The sequence below is a fragment of the Neodiprion fabricii genome, chromosome 5 (genome assembly GCF_021155785.1).
Source record: "Neodiprion fabricii isolate iyNeoFabr1 chromosome 5, iyNeoFabr1.1, whole genome shotgun sequence".
Classification (NCBI taxonomy): Eukaryota; Metazoa; Arthropoda; class Insecta; order Hymenoptera; family Diprionidae; genus Neodiprion; species Neodiprion fabricii.
This window is the reverse complement of record NC_060243.1, coordinates 25,128,958-25,150,103: the sequence shown is the minus strand read 5'-3', so window position 1 is coordinate 25,150,103 and position 21,146 is coordinate 25,128,958. Positions and strand designations below refer to the sequence as shown.

Sequence of the window (21,146 nt, the reverse complement as noted above, 5' to 3'; positions counted from 1 at the left end):
TAATATTTCATATGCGTGTTAATATTTATGTATACACGCATAGGTGAAATGTATAAGTGTAATGTAACGAAATGTGAATATATAAAGCATGCGTTGCAATCGATTGTATACACTGAAAATTTATAACACGCATCTCACGAAATGTATAGATATATGAAAAGGTTTTTTTTTTTAATCAAATATCTGTATGTGTATATGCATAGAGGGATATTGTATACTCTATTATTCTTTTTCCAAATATGATTATTACCAACGTATTTTAATATTGATCATGGATATCCCAATCGCACAGGTTAAATAGTGAATGAATGGACAAAGATGTTTCGGAAAATTTTCCGTTATCAATAAATTTCCTATGAATTGACGATGAGTGTGGGATGATGTAGTGAGTAGATACTAGGTGAATAATTTAAAGAGATGATTAATGAAAGTTTCATAACGTTAGAATTCGTTTGATAACGTTACACTTTTGCCGATGAAAATGTTTTCATGTAAATGATTTTGCAATCGAGTTTTGGGAAGTTTTGGTCCATCTTGAGATGTTAAACAAAGGCGTTCGGTGTAATTGACTGTGCTTTACGGATTATATAAGTTCAATTGACTTGAGTCTGGCCAGTAAAACGAGAAGACACCAAGAGCGACAAACTTCAGAGGTATCGGCACCTATTGAGAGCCTCGAGTCGAGTAGCTGTTGAAGATGACGCACCCGAGAGAGTCCCACTAGCCGTTGTGCGCTGAGGCGGAGAGTCCATGTCCAGCATACCGCTGTGGGCGTGCAGGTTGCTTCGCCTACCCAGAGTCCCTTGATTGTGGTGATGCACCTGCATTTCCAGGCTGTTTTTCCCAAAGTCTTGTATAGTTTGATCTATCAGGTAAGTACTCGCCGCCGTCTTTCGCCCCTCATCCTGCTTTATCGCATCGTAATGCACAAACGTTATAAGTTCCATTCTTTTTTTTTTGTGACTATCTTAATTAATTGATTTTTTCTCAATCTTTTGGGAATTAGTCTCACAGCCGTGATCTGAGCGATAAGAGTATTTGCAGTTAACGATTGAAACATATCTAAGAGATAAATTAAATGCAATAATAATCATAAGTCTGTATAACAAGCTGAAAGAAAAATTTTCCTCAGTAACTCACGTTCAGAAATTAGTCTAAACTTGTTACACAAATGCATGATCACTGTCACTGTTAAAAAGTAATGCAAGAGGGCATGGATATTTGCACGCTACACGATGTTTGAAGTTTTCAAGGAAATACATCTTTAAATGGCAGCAATTGCAGTTTTCCAAGTTTTATCAATACTAACTCCAATTACTTTTTAATTCGACATACGTATAAGCAGGTAACGAAGAAAATCTGAAGAGTTTCAGGAATTAAAATATCCCACAACCTGATCATCTTCTAAATCTTGAAAAGAGAGTATATAACCCAGGAGATGAAAAATCAATAATAACTACAATGGCTTTAGAAGAAAAAAGAAATAAAGGTAGATCGATTTGATGTTATTGATAATAATGTAATTACAAATTGTAATAACTATTGAATGGTTTAATTCAAAGGTGAACAATTGTCTTTAAAAACTCAGATCGCGATAAATATAAAAAGTGTTTGAACTAAAAAATGTGAGAACAGAATAGAAATAACTCGAATGTTAAGTAGACTGGAATTAGTTACGTTCATAATTGAAAGTATACAATAAAAGTATAAGTGAAAAAACTAAGTGATCGAAGTATCTAGATCGTGCAAGCATACGTATGTAAAGAAAAATGTAGAAAGAAAAAGGGTTAAAAGAACTCAAACCTACCCTCTGCAATTACTTGTTACTAAGAACATACTGACTGATCGCACTGACCACGTAATCGTTTGCATCGAAGTTAACGTCACTCTTCTCATCCGAAACTGAGCTCAACTCGCCGGTCATCGTGTCACCATTAACAGTAGACGGGGCATACATATCCGCAGTTTGAGATTTGTTTATGCCTGCACAAAGAACGACACAAGTAAGTATTAATAAATGAATTTCGATCCTGTTCTTGGAATATCAGTCATATTTCTTCGTCGATTCTATTCCATGTAAATGCTAGTGATGTTTGGTAGTGACTAAAACCTTGAAGAATTTATGGTTTTCGGACAGAGAAGATAGTCTAAATTTTTCTTAGCGATAATTGTCACAAACTATGGATAATTGGCAATTTAGGCAAACGTAGTCTTGATTAGTAACTATAAAGTAAAAAATCAGGAAGTTGTAATCTAGAATTAACTGGTATCATGTAACAATTCTCTCCCTCCACTTTTTGATAATACCAATCCAGGAAAATATTGTCACTGATTAAAAGAGCCCTAAACTACACTTCGATCTCACGTGGAGTAAATTTATAAACTTACGATCCTTGTTTCGCTTTCGCACAATGTACCACAACATGATGAATAGATTAATAAGAAAAAAGACGACGAGTGTAGCTGCGATGGCATAGATATAATTCATCGGGATGTCTCCTTGCACCACAAGAACGTCTGGGAGACTCTCCACATTATTCGGTCCTACAGGAGAAAAAAAAATTGAAGGATAACGTGAACAGTAATATTTACCAGAGCGATTCGCCTTCTTTTTTGATGCTAACGTAGCATAGACTATTGGCGTGACAATGAGTAGACAAGCACAGGCGGATACAGCGATGATAATGACGATGATGTAGGAAGAGTTAGTCTCGCTCGCCGTCAACTCGGTTGGAGGCGCTTCCCCTGCAACCCAACCCATCCCCCATCACCCAGACGTTACACATGCACAGCCTTACAATTACCCTACTAATTGTTAGTCTCTGATATTTTTATGGCAACAGTCATTCTTTTCTTTCTTCAATTAGTTTCTTTGAATTTAATTTTTTATTTCGTATTTTTGTTACTTCCGACAGTACGTTGATCAGGAGCTGACATGCGGAGTATCAGTATTACACAGTTGGAGCAGAAATGTTTCTTTACTTCTTTCAAATATTATTACAATTAACAGAATTTAAAGGATGTAGACAAGAAGTGCTTCACCTAATTCCGTTTTAAGACTGAACGAGAGAATTGTGGGTATGGATACTCAATAAAACTTCTATCAGTGTCTACTTCTTGTAAAACTTCAGTACGGTATCACACTGTTACTCTGTGCACACTATCTAGTCTACCGACTCCGTGACATGTTCGAATTGTGCATGGATCGGTACTATTTGATTGCGACAGACATAGATGGATACATTATACGAACGGATTGCAATTTGATATCATGCTGCAGAAACGTTGGGACATAAAACATCATGCATCCCACAGGAGAATTTTGATACCATTAGTGTTAAGTTTTCCGTTGGTAGAAATTCGATACTGTTGGTTATTCACATAAGCGTTTACGAAAGTATGCAATGAACCTTCCTCGTTTTACAATAGGTACAATATAATTTTGAAGCAGCGTTAAACGTCATTTCTATGTTATCACCAAGAGCCCTGGATGAAAATTCACATGTAGTAGTTCTCAGCGTGAAATTCCATGTCATTCTACGAAATGTTACTGTAATCTCTACTGGTACCTAGATACCTTTAACTAGTATTAGAGAAAAGGAGAATTGTTCAGTGACTTGATGCCTCCTATCATTATTGTCAATTTTGTAATGAATGTGATGGTGACTTACGCAACGTCTGGACTTTGACCAAGTCTGGGAGGAAGGCACTCTGCCCCTTGGCATTGATCGCCTTTATACTGAATACGTAGTAAGTACCGAGGTTCAGCCCAGTTATTACGACGTGGTCCTGCCCAGGCGAAGCATCGATGTATTGATATCTGTCTTCGTAATCCAACGCTTGTCTCCACCTGACTTGGTGCGAAGTTGTAAGACCGCCGTCGAATCCCCTCTTCCATACAAGAATCACTGTGTCGTGGGTAACGTTGTAGACTCGCAGCTCTGAGGGTGGTTCTGGTGGTGACGTTACATCCAAAAACACCTCCTCGGTCACACTCCCTACTTTGTTACGTGCCTTGCATTCGTATTTACCATAGTCACCCGCAGACACGTGGTATATTGTCATCACTGATTGGGCGGACAACTGAGTAAGCTGAAATATAGTGAAGTTTCACAGAAAATTTATTAATTTTAATAAAATTCAATGATTTTCTGGAAATCTTTACATGCTTGATAGATACAATTCTTATGTAATATTTTTAATTTTCTCCAAAACTTATTTTGTTACGTTCCAAATGTGGACAGTCAACATCGGTCCTTGACGACAAAATTCTCTTTGAAACTTGACCAAAATTTTTGAAATCTTGTGCGAATTCTTATAAAATTTTGCAACCTAGCTCGGAAAATAAATACTTTATTGATAATTTCAGCGCTTGGTTACGAGTCAAGGAGCACTATTTCTGAAAAACTCACGTGGAGCCTGCGAACTGGGATACACAGATCTCCTAATTGAAAGTACTTGTTATTTTCTAACTCACCTCAGTTTGAACGATGTCATATTTATTATCAGTCCTATTGGGCAATAGTTGTCTCCCATTGAAGATCCACGTGAATTTTGGCATCGGTGAACCTCTTGCCTTGCAGGTTAAATGAACTTTGGCTCCCTTGTTGGCTGCAGCTTTTCTGGTCAACGGTGAGCTTTCTATTTCTGGTTTGACTGTAAAGACGAATCAGAACAAGTAAGCTTATTGAAAAATTCCAAGTCTACGATACAGTATACAGATGCTTGTGTAACTTACAATTCGTGACGAACAGAATTGGTCTCGATGTCACATTGCTTATTCCATTGTTCACATTACACTGATATTCACCAATGTCTTCGCGACTTGGCTCCATGATATGAAGGTATGAAGTTTTGTTCGTGAAAGTAGTGAGGAATCTTCTACTGAGATCGACATTAGACCCAACTTTATACCATGTAATGTAGCTGTCTCCAATTGGACTGCCGTCGACCTCGCACCATAGCTTTGCCTCAGAATCGGGTGGATACACGACTCCAGATTTGGAAGTCCGTATAATTTTGGCTGGAACTAAAGAGGTATTCGGGTTTGATAGTCGTCGAAGGAGAATTTATATTCGAGAATGACCGGAGCCGAGGAGAAGAACGAAATATAATGACAAACGCATTGGTTTGCCGAAGAGAAAGGTTAATTCTCACATTGCACAGTCAGATTTAGGTCGTAAGTAGATGATCCCTCTGAGTTTATCGCCTCGCATCTGTAGGTCCCAGCATCGCGACGTTCCAGTTTAGTTATATTCAGAGTCGGACCTCGAGCTGTAAATCTCTTGTTGCTTGTACTCAATGGTGAACCAGATCTGGTCCACGTGTAAGTTATTGCTGTAGGATTTCCAGCTGCTAACACAGATATGACGAAAGGTTCACCCTCCATTCCGACGAGTTCGTTCGGGTCCAGCGGTGAAAAGATTGGTTTATCTGTACGAGAAATAGGTAAACGTATAATACTTTTGTAATCGAATGGAATGAAACTTTTCCAAGGTCAAACATGAAAACCGCGAATCTGAGCTAAGACATTGAAGTTCGAATAAAACCCAGAAGAAGATATATTTTCTATACTTTATTCAACTTACATGCAATAGTAAGTGTCGTGGCATCGTGTACAGCGCTCTGCAAGATAGCGTTCCTTGCCTGGCAAGTGTACACTTCACCGTTCATTTTTTCATTCAATTGCAGCGACAGTTCAACCGAGGAAAGATATCCTCCGTGTAGTCCAGGTTTTGTATCGTTATGAGTTTCAGGAACAGGAATTCCCTGTTTCCACCATGACATTTCAGCAGGTGGGTTACTACTGCTCGACTCGCAAATAAGTTGACCTAATTCACCGGCCCGAAATTCGTTTGGTACTCGCGTGATTTTCACTTGATCCGGGGGAACTGTAGAAAAACGTAAAAAAGAAAAATAATTATTGCTAGTATATGAAAGCAATATTGGCGGCAGTGAATGGAGAGTTGATTCTCCTCTTAGACATATTTTTCCAATTTCTCAACAAAATTCATGACAAAATTTACTGGAAAAATTGAGTAACACTAGAATATTTTTTAGAATATCATCTATGATCATATTATAATTTTATGGGTATCCAGGATTATTTTCTCTGCAGCATTTTCAAAAACGTACAGTTTAACTTTTGGAACAGAATTGAAACTGTACCCAAAAAGGGGAAAAATTGTTGAAGAAAAGATTGACAAGTTTAACGATGAAACTAATTAAGTATATCGAAGACTATGAAACTCACAGTTGACTTTGAGCTGTAACAGTCCAATAAGCGGTATTTCGACGGCTGAATTTGTGGCCTCGCATCTGATCCTAGCGTTGTTATCGGAAGCGTTAACAAGCATGGTAAGCTCACTGGAAACTGCGTGGTCGCGTGTCCGCACGTTTCCATTGACCTGAAAACATGTATGACGAAGGGGTAAAGTCGATGAATTGCAAAAATTATTGGTATGATATCAACAGATACGTGAGAACATTATGACACGTATACCTCATAAACAAAAATATACTCAGTTTATATCAAAAACCATTATCGGACAGATGCCGATTGAAGAAAAGTCGTACTGATTATTAATTAAATTGATTTCTTATCGTATATTTGAGTATATATTAATTTAACATAAAGTAAAAGCTTAAAAACTTGCGTGAAATTAATTAACAACTTAATATGCGTACAATTTCATCGAAAAAGATTAGCAGATTACAATCTACGGTCCCCTGAGGCATATCGTGTCAATTGCAATGCCTCGTCTATATAGGATTTCATTCTGTAGGAGTTGAAGCGAGCAAAAAAATTAAAAACTCGTTTTCACAACATCCATTCTTTACCTTTTTGTCATTCTTGTACCACGTTAAGGTAGCCGGAGGATTTCCTGCCGTTGCTGTGCATGACAGTTTCAGAACTGTGCCAGCATCGATACTGTCGCCGTCCACGTAACCAGTGACGACGATATCGGAAGGAGGATCTGTTTCGTAACGGGCAAAGAGAAAAGAAAAAGTGAAACACCACTTGGGAGAGGAACTTTTGATTAGGATCGATTAGAAATGGAATTACTGTTTCGATCACGTTTTCGCTAAAATATCATGCAACTGGAATTGAATGCCAATGGTCATAGGCACGTACATTAGTGCGACATATTTTTGTACTACACAACAGATTTGATGAGAGGATTATGAAATTGCTGACGTTGATGAGGATGATTCTATAAGTTCCTTACAAATGACGTTGATGGTGTGCGTGCCAACGACATTTTCGGCCAATTTGTTGTTTAGCGCGTGACAAAGTACGACGATACTTCGAACTTCCGGGTTTATGTTGAACATTATGTCCGACGTAGTTATCCAACCACCCTGGCTGGCAAGATTCGTTCTTGAAGTACTGTTGCGAAAGTTTCTGCCAGCCACCACCCACTTTATATCGGCTGGAGGATTTGAATTTTCCGTCGTACAAGTTATCTGCACCCTTTCACCTGCCTTCGCCTCCGTCGGGCCCGTGATTATCGCCCCGGTTGGAGCGACTGGTAATCGTAAAGAAAGGAAACATTATTACCTAAGATTAGAGATACAGAGTAAGATGTAAAATAATCAACGCGAAGAGGAAAAACTCTCATTAGCGCAAAGTAATTAGCCCTTCGAATTTTTGAAAGATCACTTTGGCCTGTTAATTTTCGAAAAACGTCGTCACTACGGCTTTGAAATACCTTAACAGCGCCCTTTTCATAAGCTTTACTCAGCATCGTATCCAACTTTTCCGTCTCGAAGCTCTGCAGAGTGTTATTAATTAATTTAGCCCTTGAATTGTGCCGGACGTTTTACCCAGGGTAATTTTTTTTTTTTTTAACTTCTTTCCGAGTATAATTTATTATTATTAACATTATTATTATATTTTTTTATATGCAGTTCACTTTCCTTCTCTCTTCTTCGGTGAGATATTTCTCAGCTGAAATTCTACAATTGCGAGGGAGAATAATGTATGTACATAGAAATGTAAGGGGAAAAGCGCGTTGATACTCACAAAGAACAGCCAAGTCGACGTGGACTTTGAGCGGCGTGACGCTCATGATGTTTGATACTTCGCATGTGAATCGCGCCTTGTTATCTGTCGCTTTTGCCTCGAAGGAAAGAACGTTTTCGGAAAAGGAAGCCTCGGTGCGGTAGACCGTCTGAATTTGCTCGTCGTTTTTGAACCAAACAACCTGCGCCGGGGGATTTCCGCCTCGCGATCTGCAGACCAGATCAACCTGCTGGCCTCGTCTCACTGTCTCACCCTCCGTATAGCCCTCGATGTAAGGCTGACCCGGAGGATCTGAAGATCGTCAAAAGGAGAAAAAGCATTGAATCATTTTTTCCTTCTCTTTACTTTATAGACATTTTTTTTTTTTACATCGCAATTATATTTCACAATCACTTTCAATCGCCATTGACAAACCCTTGTTTACACTCCGAGGATAACGACTATTGTATACATTCCTTCTTGTTCATTCGCGTTTGCGAGTCGTACCAATTATACTCCGTGACAGACGTGCAGGTTGGTTTCAATTTAATTCGTAAAAGAGAAGAAAAAAAAACCATGGACCTTGTCCGTTGTTAAGATGCATCGATACGTAGAGTCCATGACATGCATTAATTAACTCATGCTACAATCGTCAATGATGAAGAAGTATTCTCCACTACGAGGAGAATCCAAGTTGTGTTATCAAAGGTATTGCATAAAACACCTGTCATTAGGTATTATCGAAGGAAAGAACGTTTAAACCAGTTTGTACACGCTCTTCTTGGACATGGGGTGATGACAAATTTTCATCTCGCTGCCTCTGTTGTATGTTACATGAATACGGGATGATGTTTCATTACCAGGCATTAAAGGTGAAAGGTCTTCTTGGTGTGTGCGTGTGTGTGTGTGTAAAAGGAGAGTGTATCGGCATGTTTCTTTATTTGAAGAGACCCGATATAATTCTCTCGTATTTGATCGGAATATAGGGTCTTTTGAAAAAACGAGACTCATTTTCAGGCTGTTAAGCGTGTTTTTTTTTTTTTTTTGTTTTTCGTTTTTCCTTCATCTACCTCACAACGTGGCATTTCCCGACTCGACCCCCTGTTCCACGTATTTTCCAATTGCTTTTCACATTCAAGCATCCGGAATGATGAATGGGGTAAAATAAAAACGAGAGCAGAAATCTTTCGCGAATATTTGACGGCAAAAGGAGCTAATTTGACACGACGTCGAGTTGCAGGATTTGAAAAGGTTCTTCTCGCATTGTTTCGAACACACCGATACACTGCGGAGTATTGTTCGCTATTCGTAGTTAGCAACGTCAGCTGAGTTGGGCTCCGGGACTCGGAGCATCTAATGGGTTTGACACAACGTACCGTTTCCTATTATCATTGACACCATACAAAGGGAAGGAAAGCAGACAATACTCACAAAGGACAGACAGTTTTATTGTGGCTCGCATAGGCATGTCGACCGGGATGGCCGGGTGTCTGGCTTCGCAGGTGTAGTCGGTTTCATCGTCGTCGGCTGTCGGGACGATTGTAATTGAGCCGTGGGTGTCGTACTTCAACAGTTTCTTCCTGGATTCACCTGCCTTCGGCATTTCTTTGTCTGAAAAACGTTGCCGTTTATATTTGTCAGCAACATAAAATTGGCGAAATTGTTGTACCGTAGGTTGTCAGCTGAATACCAGTCGTGTCACCTACACTGGCTGATGGGAAAATCACAAGACGTTATGGGTACCTACTTGGGAGGAGGTAGGAAAAAAGTTGTCACGGTCTACCGATTGCGCGTGGTTTCATCTCGTGTAAGCGATTAAATAGCGGTTTATGAGCTCGTTTATCAATTAGGATTTCGGAATTACCACCCGGAATATAATCAGAGTCTCCCATAATTCCGGGGTCTTTGCTGGAAGCACGGGTTCGGTGTGGTTGTATCACTCCTAGGGGCGGAAGTGTTCCTTCTTCCCTCTTCTGAGCTCCGTGTACGTATGGTAATTGAGAATCAATGTTATTCCTTCCGGGCTTCGACGGGGACTTAACACTTACCTGATACTTGCCAAGATCTACTTGAGAAGTAGCACGTAAGCGGCCAGAGTGTCGGACTCGTGAAGGGAAAGAGAAGAAAAAAAATATATAAATAAAATAAAAATCATAATCCTAATCCCCGTAAAGATTTATCAAACAATCTCATCGTTCTTTCAAATAATACCGTTGCTACCTTACGAAAAAACCTGTCCATCGAATATACTCCAATATTAACGTCAAACAGTCATACACGCGGGATGTAATCAAGATCGATTTATTCTGCGTTTGTACGAACGCGTGTAATCGACGTGTGACAGCGGTGGGGCGTGGAGATATTAAATTCAGAGCTGAGCGAATTTGCAAATTTGAAACGAATAATTTTCCCTTGTTTTTATGCAATTCAAGTGTAGTTAAAAATTTTACACACACCGAGAAGTCTGGAGTTACCGGTCTCCAACGGATCCCTGCGTAATTGCATAATTTCCCTGATGATCCAACAATCTGGTTAATGACAAAAGATACAGTAAGAAAAAGTGGGTACCGTAACCGAGTTAAGGGTGTATTTTCTCACTCAATTCGTAGTCCGACGTCTGGTCTTAATCAATTCAACTATCGTAGAACAAGACTTGCGGAAAGATAATTATCCGGATTTTACAATTTCCCAACGTCGTCGCGATAACGAAGAGCGCGTTCAACAAGATATCTGAATACCTTGTCACATAGTATAATCACATTCCGGTCTAATTGCTAAACTAAAATGCAAAGAGAGAAAATTGAAACGAATCGTCAGCGTTGAACGTTGAAAAGTGTCGCGTCGTCTCCGAATTCATCCCGGTTGAAGGGCACTCGCCTTGATATTGGTATGTAGTCCACTCTTTTAAAAGCTACTCCTCGCTCTTCGTCACTCGCAGACGGACGCGAAGAGAGCCATCGTAATTATTGACGATAGAGTATCGCAGGGGTGAGAGCTGGCCGATCGTTGACTCGAGAATTAAAAGGTCTAAAAGGTCAAAAAGACGAAAGGCCAAGGGCCAAGAGCCGAAGATTGGTCTCTGACGAAACTCACCATCCTCGGTTGGTATCGACTCGATGTCGGACGCCCCGCCCTTGACTTCAACGTTTCCTCGGTACCAAACTATCGTTGCGGCTGGTTTGGCCAACCTCACGGAACAATGGAGCTGGTAGGACTGGCCGACCTTTGCCTCGATTTTTGCGTGATCCTGGTAGTTGCTGATCTCTACCTTTATCGGCGGTGCTGAAACAACGATAAGAGAAGGGTGTGATATATCGGTTAGAATGTATCGTTATGAAATTACCACTAGCTCTGTTCACACACCCCGAGCACCGCAGACTACGGAATCACCACCGCGTATGGTATAAACATCAACAACTAAGTACGCTTGGAAACAATTTGCAAGGCAATTGGAGTTGTTGATATTTGTTGGGACATGCTTTGGCAACTATTGGACGGCTTATCAACGCCTCTATAGGTCGCCTCTATTCTATACCATACAGCGGAGGATATAACCGAACCAAACACCGGCGTGCTCGTAGAATAATGATGTTTTCGCTCGGTGGTAGTTTGCGCAACGAAATTGGATTCAATCTTCCTTCCCTGTGCGGTTAGGATCCGCCTCGGCGAAATAGATTCCGCTAAATTATTGAGTGTAATTATTAATCAAGCTTCCGTTCATTGTAATATCGTATTTGCTCCTTTTTCATTCCCTACGATAACGCGACTATAACTATGTATTGAAATTTACGTTACACAGGATCGTGTTACGATCCCACTGACAATTAACCGTTGTAGTTACCTACTACGAGGCAGACTTTACCCAGACACCTTAATTAGCCTCGAACCCATAAGTTAGGGATTATGCAGACATCTTTCGGATGACTTTGGGCATTCTCATTCATCCTGGATGCCTCTTTGTCCGGGGTATACGTAATCGCGCAACAAAGACAAGAAAAGACGAGGCAAGATGTGGGCAAATAATTGGACAGGGTATAACAATAGTTGAGTGAAATTTTACAGGCGAAAATATCAGTTTGCGGAGAGCAGCGTAGCCCTTGTTTGTCCTGCAGGGTGCTGGCATTTGGGAACAAGGAAAAGGAAGGTGGGTTGGCACTGCATCTTTGATGAAACTTTTTAAACTCTTAACGACACTTCCCTGCTAATTTTCACCATTGACTAAATTTCTTAATTAATCAACGCCAACATCTGGCCCAGCGCTACATTAAGATGACAGCGAAGAATTGGCCGGCGAAAAACTCGTTAGCAATTTTTTCCCTACGCATACATATTATATAGAGCTAATTGAAATTTTCAGACTTTTTCTCTTCTTGCTGTTGAATTTCTTATACATTTATCTTCATCGCTTGCTACGTCTCGTTAGCGGATTCAAAGACGTGCGGGGCGCGACTGAGCAATATGGCGTCGGACACGGCAATCAGCTGATCGTTCCGCGTATATAATGCGAATATCAAAAGCGGTGAAAAGTTTTTAAAACTTTTTTGACGAGTTTTATTTCGTTGCAATGAGTTGATGTATATTAAAAAATATAACATGAAAAGAACTTTTATAATTAGATACGGTTTTGTTTGAGTACACATTAATTACATTCACTGCCCCTAGATAGCGTATCCCTGATATGATGGATACTGATTTTAAAATCATTCTCTTATAATTTTCATACTTTTCTTAAGATCGTTTCAATTCTTTACGAAAGACTTATACCTATATACGTATTGACGATGGGCCGCTTGACGAGCTTATAAGCTAAAGGAAAAGGAGAAAACGCGGAGGGGGTTTTAAGGTAGCAAAATAATTTTACCCACGTCGGTTCGCAAAGTACTTCAGCTAACTAGCCCCCAAATTTTAAGCCCCCTGAATTCATCTTTGGACTGATCAACAGAGCCCGTAACGAGTCAAAATTCGGGCGGAGTGTTGGCGAATCCGTTTCCCAATCGATTATAATTATTTCCAAATAATCCTACAGAAGGCAGACCAGCAGGGTAAAAGTAACCCGAGTTATATGAATGGTAGTTGGTACATATAACGTTTCGAAGTCAAGCGGGTTATTTGATCGGGGCAAATAGCTCGAGGCGTGTACGGTGGGAACCAACGACATGTCATAATAGATGAATCTACTCGATATGCGAGTAATTCAGCCACTAAGTGAGAGGGTTGATTAATCGAAGACCCTTTGATACCTAACGAGCTGAATTCACACTGTAGAGAAAAACTACCGGATTGACGACAGGCAAAGGTCGATTATAGGTATAGTCATACAAGCGAGAGTGCGAGGAAGAGAGAAGGTGAGCAAGAGAGGAAGAGAAAAGGAGTAGAAGGTTTGCTCATGCCACCGGGATTCCCTCAGGACTCAATTCATATTTGAAAACGGAGCAATGACACTGTTGGACTACGATTAAATATGCCGCGAACGAAAAGAGTGCGGGAGAAGTAGAGGAGAAAGAAACAGAAAAAAAAAGAGAAAACGGAAAAAGAAGGACAGAGGCATTGGACACACACACACACGCGCGCCATTAAGGCAGTTTGCTCAACCTAATTATTCAGCCTGGAAAGTTAGACAAACTTGTACATAAATATACACATACAATTACACGTATATTGGTGTAAGAACAAGTCCAACACTCAAATTTGAAATTTCAATCTGTGGTTAATTGACCAAAGGTCAATATTACAACCCTGTCCAGAATCAAGTGAGGAAGAATACTTTCCGGGTAAAATATTCGAAGTAAAATTTTCGATCACTCGTTTTACGCTAGGAAGAATCCACCGTAAACATGGTTCGCCAGTTTATACATTTTCACTTCGGGATTGCGAAAATTTCAAAAAACTGTCTAAAAAAAAAAAAAAAAAAGGCAAGACAAACGGATGTTTACTTACTCTCCGTTTTAGTGTAACATATTAACAAATGCTTCGACTTTGCGAAGAGTACATTCGTGAACAAACTGTTTTACGTAAAACAAAAAAAAAAATTTTTAAAAAATTAAAAAAACAGGATGAAAAAAAAAATCAAATTGCAAACCACAAATACCTCAGTGTATATGTACACGTGCATCATTCCCTACGTTGTAATTCAACCTGGCGAACTTTCGAGGACTATATCCATGCAGGTGGCTAATATTGAGTTCGAATCGAATTTCTGCTGGTGAGTTGAGTATAAGTACCGTAAACCGTGTAGAGGGTTGGAAAAAAGAGTGGAGAAAGGTGGAAGAGGGGGATGCGCAGCGGTGCCGTGCGATGCGAGATTCGGATTAATTTAAAAATTCCCGACATCAAGCTGCGAGTTACACCCGCTAGAGAGGGGAACTTTTTAACCAGTCAGCGAAAATTCTGACGTCTGTTCGTGTCCCGTTTTTCATTTTTCTTTTTCGGTTACGTTCTCCCACCCCCCCCCCCCCTTTTTTTTGCCCGGAACTTCTTTTTTCCCTTTTCTTTTCTTTAGTTTTCTTGTCTGTTTTATTCGAGGATGGCGGGGCGAAATGTAGATACGAGGGTTCATAGAGAAAGTGGAGGGGTGCACAGGTAAAGGATTTTCTGTCCATTTTCATTCCTGCAGACGGTATCGGACCAAAAAGAGGACGAAAGTAGCTCAATAAATATTCCTCAGGGGTGCAGACCGGGTGTCGGAACCGAGAGAATAAGAGAAGAGATGAGAGAAGTCTGGTCTTTGCTCTACACTTATCGAGGAACTGAAGTGGCATTCAGACGCTGACGAGGTTGGGAATTAACGCTGGACGGATTTCAAAAGTTTATAAGTCACAGGGATGGAAAATGGAGAGGGGTAAAGGAGAGTACTGCGGATATTAATTTAAAATTAAAGCCGGGAATCGTGCGTCTGAACTCTTTTAATATATAAACTGTTTAGCAGTAATTTTGGCTGTATAAATATAGTTGAGTTTGACATATTTTTGTACATTTTTTTATTTTTACTTTGCATCACCTTTGCTGCTGTAAGAAAATTATTGGTTTCGGTTGAAAAACACTTTTTATAATTTGAACGAATCTTTACGTTTTTCTTCTAGAATTCGAAACACAGGTTTTTAGAAAAATGTCAAGTCTGTCCGACAAAGTTCCGCGATTATCTCGAAAACAGCAGGATGAAGTAAATTTGAAACTTACAGGATTTCATTTTTTGATGGGTATGAAAAACTGCCATGTCCCGTTTAATTTGAACTTCCGGGTTTACCGGAAATTAATCAATTCTCAATGTTGAATCGACAAACCTGTACTTTTTCTACACAATCGAATGTATTTTCCCCAGTTTATATACTTATTTAAAAAAAAAAACGCAATCATTTTTTGATTTTCAGAAATTGTTTTTTTTTCAATTTTCTTTCAAAAATTTTGTGAAACGCCTTGAACCCCCGATACTCTTAGACAATTATGAGGATAATACTGAACTGCATTTTCCTAATTCCAAAAAGTTGGCAAGGTTTCGCTGCTAAATTTGGCAGCTAGGACAGGGAAGAATAATTTTGTCATTGATTTTCTTTTGTTTCTTCAATTGCAACGAGACTGAATTTAATTATCAGCAGGCTGAAGCAGGAAAACAGTAAAATTCTGTTGCAAATTACATAATATTTGCGACAGTTATCGTTTGTGAAATAAATAAAAAGAATAGGAAAAGCTTGTTTAAAAATATAGCCTACTATTTATGTGCGTACGAAAAGATTGAATTTTTTCTCAACCGCGATGGTTTATTCTTGTTTTTCCGCACTTCTCTAAAGTTCCAAATTTTTAAAATCACGAGTGAAGAAAGGCAACTTGTCCAGCCACGATGTTTCGTAGGGGTTTTTTTTCACACAAATTAGAAATCTGAGGAGCGATTTCGTGTTGCGTATGGGCGACCGTATAACCCGCGTAAGCATAAGAGGAATAGACGTCAGGGAGTAAAAGCGGGGGTTTGAAACCAAGAAGGAAATCCTCCAGCTCCGTCTCTCTATCCGCCGTTCTATGAGTTAGGGGTAGGCAACTTCCTTGGCAATATTCACGGACCAACGACCGCGGGGCGACGAGCGCACTCATCCTTACGATAAATATCTCCTTCTCTCCTCGGCTGCAGGACGTATACTGGCAAAGGCGCGGAAGGCGAAGCTTTCAGTCTAAAAAGCTCAAATTTCCTGACGGCGGCTGCCGTTACTGCTTTTCGGAATTAGTCTTCGGGATAAAAAGAGCGGCCGTGTGTGTACCTGAGTGGCGAGCCTGGGTCTCTATCTTTTCACACTTTATACGTAGAGGTTACAACGAATCTCACCTCTCGGGAAAAACAAAAATGGCTGACACCGATGGGGAAAAAAAAAAAAAATACAGAATAAAAAGTAGACGCATGAATAAATAAATTCACTGTATCTAGGGTAAGAAAATTTAAGCGAACGTCTCCGAAAGTTCTGTAAAAGCTTGCGGCAATTTTCTCCACCACGTTATAAATTTTGTACTACACAGAATCTTGGGAAGAAGTTTCTTTATTTCAACGGGTTTTTCATTTCCCAGAAGGATCGTTCTAAAATTCATGCTCATTCAACACACGCGTTATATTACGATCGTAATATAAACGTCGAGTAACGAAATACGACTTTGCAAAAAAAAAAAAATAAAAAAAAAAAATAAAAAAACAGAAAAAAACCAATACCGTTACAAATTTAACGTTCTCTGTTTATCGGTCGAGTTGGATCGACGTTTCGGTGACGTATTAAAAAAAAACAAAAATGTTATTTAGATGTAAGAATTGAAATTTCAAGTTAGAATTTAGCCGGAATTGTAATCGGAAATGGTGCTGAAAACAATTATTGTTTTTGAGGAAGCAATTCAACGGCGGAAATATTTATAACTGCAATAATTTCTAACTTTGTTTTTGTCGCGAGACTGGCTCTAGTATTCAGTGACATACGGTGTCCACCCGTAGTTGAATTCCGTGCCGTTCGACAATCATAAATCGCTTTCACCTAATATTCGATTTTCCCCAAAGTTCACCGTGCACCTAATGCTAAACGCGTTAATTAAACATCTCAAAGAATCGTTAGGCGAATATAATTGCAAAATTAACTTCAACAGCTTGAAGAACTTTGCCGGTATACGAATCGCGGAGTCGAAATCGGTCGAAATCATTAACCCGGAACGCCCTGTATTATACGTATACACTTAAATCGGGATTTCAGGATTTTACTTTCACTCACTCGAATGGGGCATTTCATCCCCATTTCCGTCCTACCTTTTCCACCCTGTTTTTTTGCTCCTTCTGTATACACCTGCATACACGTATGTGCGTACATACATGCAATGTATATAGGATATACATAGGTATGTAAATACCTGTATACATCGCGGAGAAAAGCTACGCCTTAGCTAATTCCCGCACCCGGTGGCTGTAGCCTCGAAAACTTTTTATTATACTCGAGTAATTAGACACAGGGTGTAGAAAAATAACAGGGAAACGACGACAACGGGGACAAAAATAATAACGGTAATGGTCATATAGGTGAGGATAACATTGAAATTGGCGAGGATGATGATAATGATTAAAAGAGTACCACATTACGCGTCACGGTAACAAAGGAAGACCGTGGCATGTGTTTGTTGCGATGATAAACGGGTCAAGGTTTAAACAACATTTACGAGACTGTTAATAGCTCGATTCCATCGTACTCTTGTTTCCGTTGGGTATGGTTGATGATTAGCCCACACTGAGCGGGTTTTCCTTTCCCCTCGGTCATTACGCGTCACTCGACTTTACCCGTACAGAGTGATTAGCTGACAATAAGAATAGAAATGAGTGGTAACTAACGGTCGAATAGTCTAACGCGCATGCGCTAAATTTCTCAAGGAAAAGCAGTCGCGTCGCGTTGGCAGGTTGACCAACCGTCACAGGTTCAGATGACAGGTCGCCGCGATGTATGTAACCTCAAAAATGTTGGTAGTCCTGACCTAGAATTTTAGCGCATGCGCGTTGGACAATTCGACCGTTAGCTACTCATTCCGTATATAATGAGCCAAAACTTAGGCCTGTGCCCGTATTACACACTCGGAATTTTAACCCATGAACTACGAATACACGAATGCCTGACCTGATCAGATAATGCCCGGCTAACCGCCATGCCGCCTACTTCACGTTGCATACGTGTACGCGGTACATGGAACGCTGTTGTAACTGATAATTTCATCCCTTGCATACCTCACACTGACAACGCAATGACACGAGGTCCATTATTATTAACGTTGTTACCGTAATTATCCCTAACACGCCAGGCATGTCGCTAATTATTATCAGTCTCCAGTTTCGGACTTTCTGTATTTTGATACTAAATGAATGACATCGATTTTTCAGTAAAATCAAAAAAAAAAAATCTTTATTTCGTCATCGGTACAGGTTTTTTCGCTATCACGATTGCAGATATTTCGTATCTTTTTACTGACTAAGATAATGGAGGAGAATGTAAGTTACCAAAAATACATATGTTAAACTCGAAGAGTTGATCCGGAGATTCTTGATTCCAAGTTGTCTATTCTTTCGGCAAAGTGGGCGGTAGAACAGAATGAATAAAGAAAAGAGCGATTCGAAAGAAACTGACGATGGATACACGCGCGTAAAAGTGCGCATAATAACTGCATATACATATTGCGTAAGCGAGAAGGGGAAATTCATAACTTTGGAAGGAACGGAGATGTGAAGAAAAAAAAAAATCGGTACAATACACCCACGTATTTCTTTTTCGAGAGGAATTTGAAAAGATCTCTGTACGACGCAGTGGTAGCTATAATAAATATGCGCGTGGGGCAGGAACATATTGCGATTTTTCTCGGGGTTGAATTTGCTATGCGAAGACCAAGGGGTTTATGTGTGTATTAAGATTGTTCCTCGGCATTCTTCGTTCGCCTTTTTCTTTCTGTCCCCTCCTTTCTTTTTTTCTTTTTACAATTACCACAATGTATGAAATGTAAATTTCTTTATTTCGGCATACTTTTTACCTGCTCGGATTCGTGGCTAAGACTTTATCCTGTAAACTACCGCTGCTACAAAACTACCCCTCCCTCTTAACCAGACAAGAACACGAGCCTTGGCTGCTTGAAATTTTTTGCGTTATGCCTGTAAGGAATGCTGGGATTACATTGATCTTAATCTCGTCGTTTCGCACACTTTTGCCACTTTTCGTAGGAATTAATTGTCATCGTGTTCATTATTTTTTCCCTGTTAATTCTAGTCCGAATTTGATCGTATTGAAATTTTTTATCACGTGCCCTGTCAAGGATTCATCAGTTGGAGAGTCTGGTGAAAAAATCAATAGCAGCGAAGATGTTGAGATCAGGGTTTCAAAAAGTGAAACTGAAGTTAGTCGACTTCAGTTTTATCAAAGGGATCATACATTTCATTCGAAGAATACTTGTTGAAAAAAATAGATATTCGAAGAAATTGTACGGATTGATTGAGGTAATTAAAAAGAATAAATTCTCGATATTTATAATTCCAAACCCTCCCCCCTCCCCAAAAAGACGACTTTTTCAACTTTGGAACGTCCATTTGCGATCAATTCAATTTTTGTACTCGCGTGTGTTGTAATTTGGTAAAATTCCGCTACTGTAACGTTGTTTATAACGGTTCTCGTATTATTATATACAACAGGGATCGTTGAAGCTGTTGAAACGTCTGTATCGCATGTGCGGAGAGTAAAAAAGACTTTCTTTTCAAGTACCTAGTAGTAGCGGCAGCAGCGGCAGCAGCAACGCAGGCGTCGATTGTGAGCTGAGTTGCAGCGAGTAAAAAGCTTTTGGCTAGAGAAAGAAACGGGAAAATAATAAAAATAAAAAATATATAAACATACAAAAAGAAACGTATCCTTTATCCTTGCACGTTTCTACGTAACACGTAGAGTATAGGTACGTTATACTTTTATAGGTGCGGTTTTCCAGCAGGTTGTTTGAAAAACAAGGCTTGAAATTTAAAACACTATTATACACAGAGGAGAAATTTTTAATTTTTTTTTTTCACATAAGGTGTATGTATCGAGCATTTCATTAGGAAAATGGTTCGTCGACGCGTGTGAGACGCAGGGAAAATAACAAACGTATTTTGAAACAGCGAAGCAGTATGATTCTGCACAACAAGTATGGTTCATTATTACAGTTTGAAATCGTGCACGAGGTACAGTTTCAGAAAAAAAAAAAAAAAAAACTCCCGTCAACTGTACACACCCACGTTTTACAACATGTATTACAAATAACTTTGTTCTTTTCTTTCCTACTTCCTCTCTTTACATTTCAATACGAAGACCCGATATTTCTCAGGGTGGTGACAGTTTTAATCAAATAAAATTCCCTGACTGTTCTCGTCAAAAAATTCACAACTCTCTGATTTTTTTTTCACCAATCTTATTACGTGATGTTAGGTGGCTTTCAGGACTAAAAGCTCGAGAAATTATTGACTTTCAGTATATAAACTTCGATTCAAAAACACACGGTATTGCTTCGTTGCGCGCGAATAATTAGAATTTGAACAATACCATTTTCGAAAGTTAGCTTAACTAAATATACGAAGCAAAGTTGAAGTTTGAAAACAATTTATAAAAAAAAAACAAAGTTTTTCCCTGTGATCCATCACAATTACCTGACTTTCCTCTATAGACGATATTCCCTGACTATTCTCGATTTTCCCGGTACGTTGCCACCCTGTTTATGTACTTGACGAAAACAACTTGGGCGAATATATTTTGCGAATCCAATTTAGAATCTATATCAGAGACGTTAACTTGGATAAATTACGAAACGGAGAATACGACCTGCTCAAAGAACGTCTTTCGGTGGAACGTTTCTCACGGAGGAGATTTCAAGACGAAGATAAATTTTCGGCGCTCTCCTTCGCTCCAGCAAAAAAAATTAAAAAATCACCGAACCACCTTTTTCCCTTCGTTTAATATAGATTTCGGTATTTTTTGTTATTTATATACATACATACATATATAAAACACATCAGCCGAGATAATCAATTTTCCCCAGGTTCAGAGCAGGTACATACATACATACACGCAATATCGTTCCGCGCGACGTATAAGAAGAAAGAAGAAAGAAGAAAGAAGAAAGAAGGCTAGGCCCGGAT

General features: G+C 39.4%; 1 protein-coding gene across 6 annotated transcripts in view; it reads right to left on the bottom strand.

Moving 5' to 3' along the window:
* The window catches only part of LOC124182530 (nephrin), a 194,816-nt gene that overhangs the window by 7,223 nt on the left and 166,447 nt on the right, over positions 1-21,146 (bottom strand). Inside the window, exons 4-17 of one of the 6 annotated variants that reach the window (XM_046569942.1) lie at positions 11,099-11,287; positions 9,437-9,616; positions 8,027-8,317; positions 7,230-7,529; positions 6,841-6,977; positions 6,254-6,407; positions 5,589-5,891; positions 5,158-5,433; positions 4,739-5,029; positions 4,478-4,656; positions 3,672-4,092; positions 2,593-2,745; positions 1,856-1,983; positions 707-908 (exon numbers count right to left, since the gene is read on the bottom strand). In XM_046569942.1, coding sequence (XP_046425898.1) covers positions 707-908; positions 1,856-1,983; positions 2,593-2,745; positions 3,672-4,092; positions 4,478-4,656; positions 4,739-5,029; positions 5,158-5,433; positions 5,589-5,891; positions 6,254-6,407; positions 6,841-6,977; positions 7,230-7,529; positions 8,027-8,317; positions 9,437-9,616; positions 11,099-11,287 — 3,204 coding nt within the window. Of the gene's footprint in view, positions 1-663; positions 909-1,807; positions 1,984-2,388; positions 2,545-2,592; positions 2,746-3,671; positions 4,093-4,477; positions 4,657-4,738; positions 5,030-5,157; positions 5,434-5,588; positions 5,892-6,253; positions 6,408-6,840; positions 6,978-7,229; positions 7,530-8,026; positions 8,318-9,436; positions 9,617-11,098; positions 11,288-21,146 lie in introns of those variants that run through there. The other 5 variants (XM_046569940.1, XM_046569941.1, XM_046569943.1 and 2 more) reach the window with 5 other exon arrangements.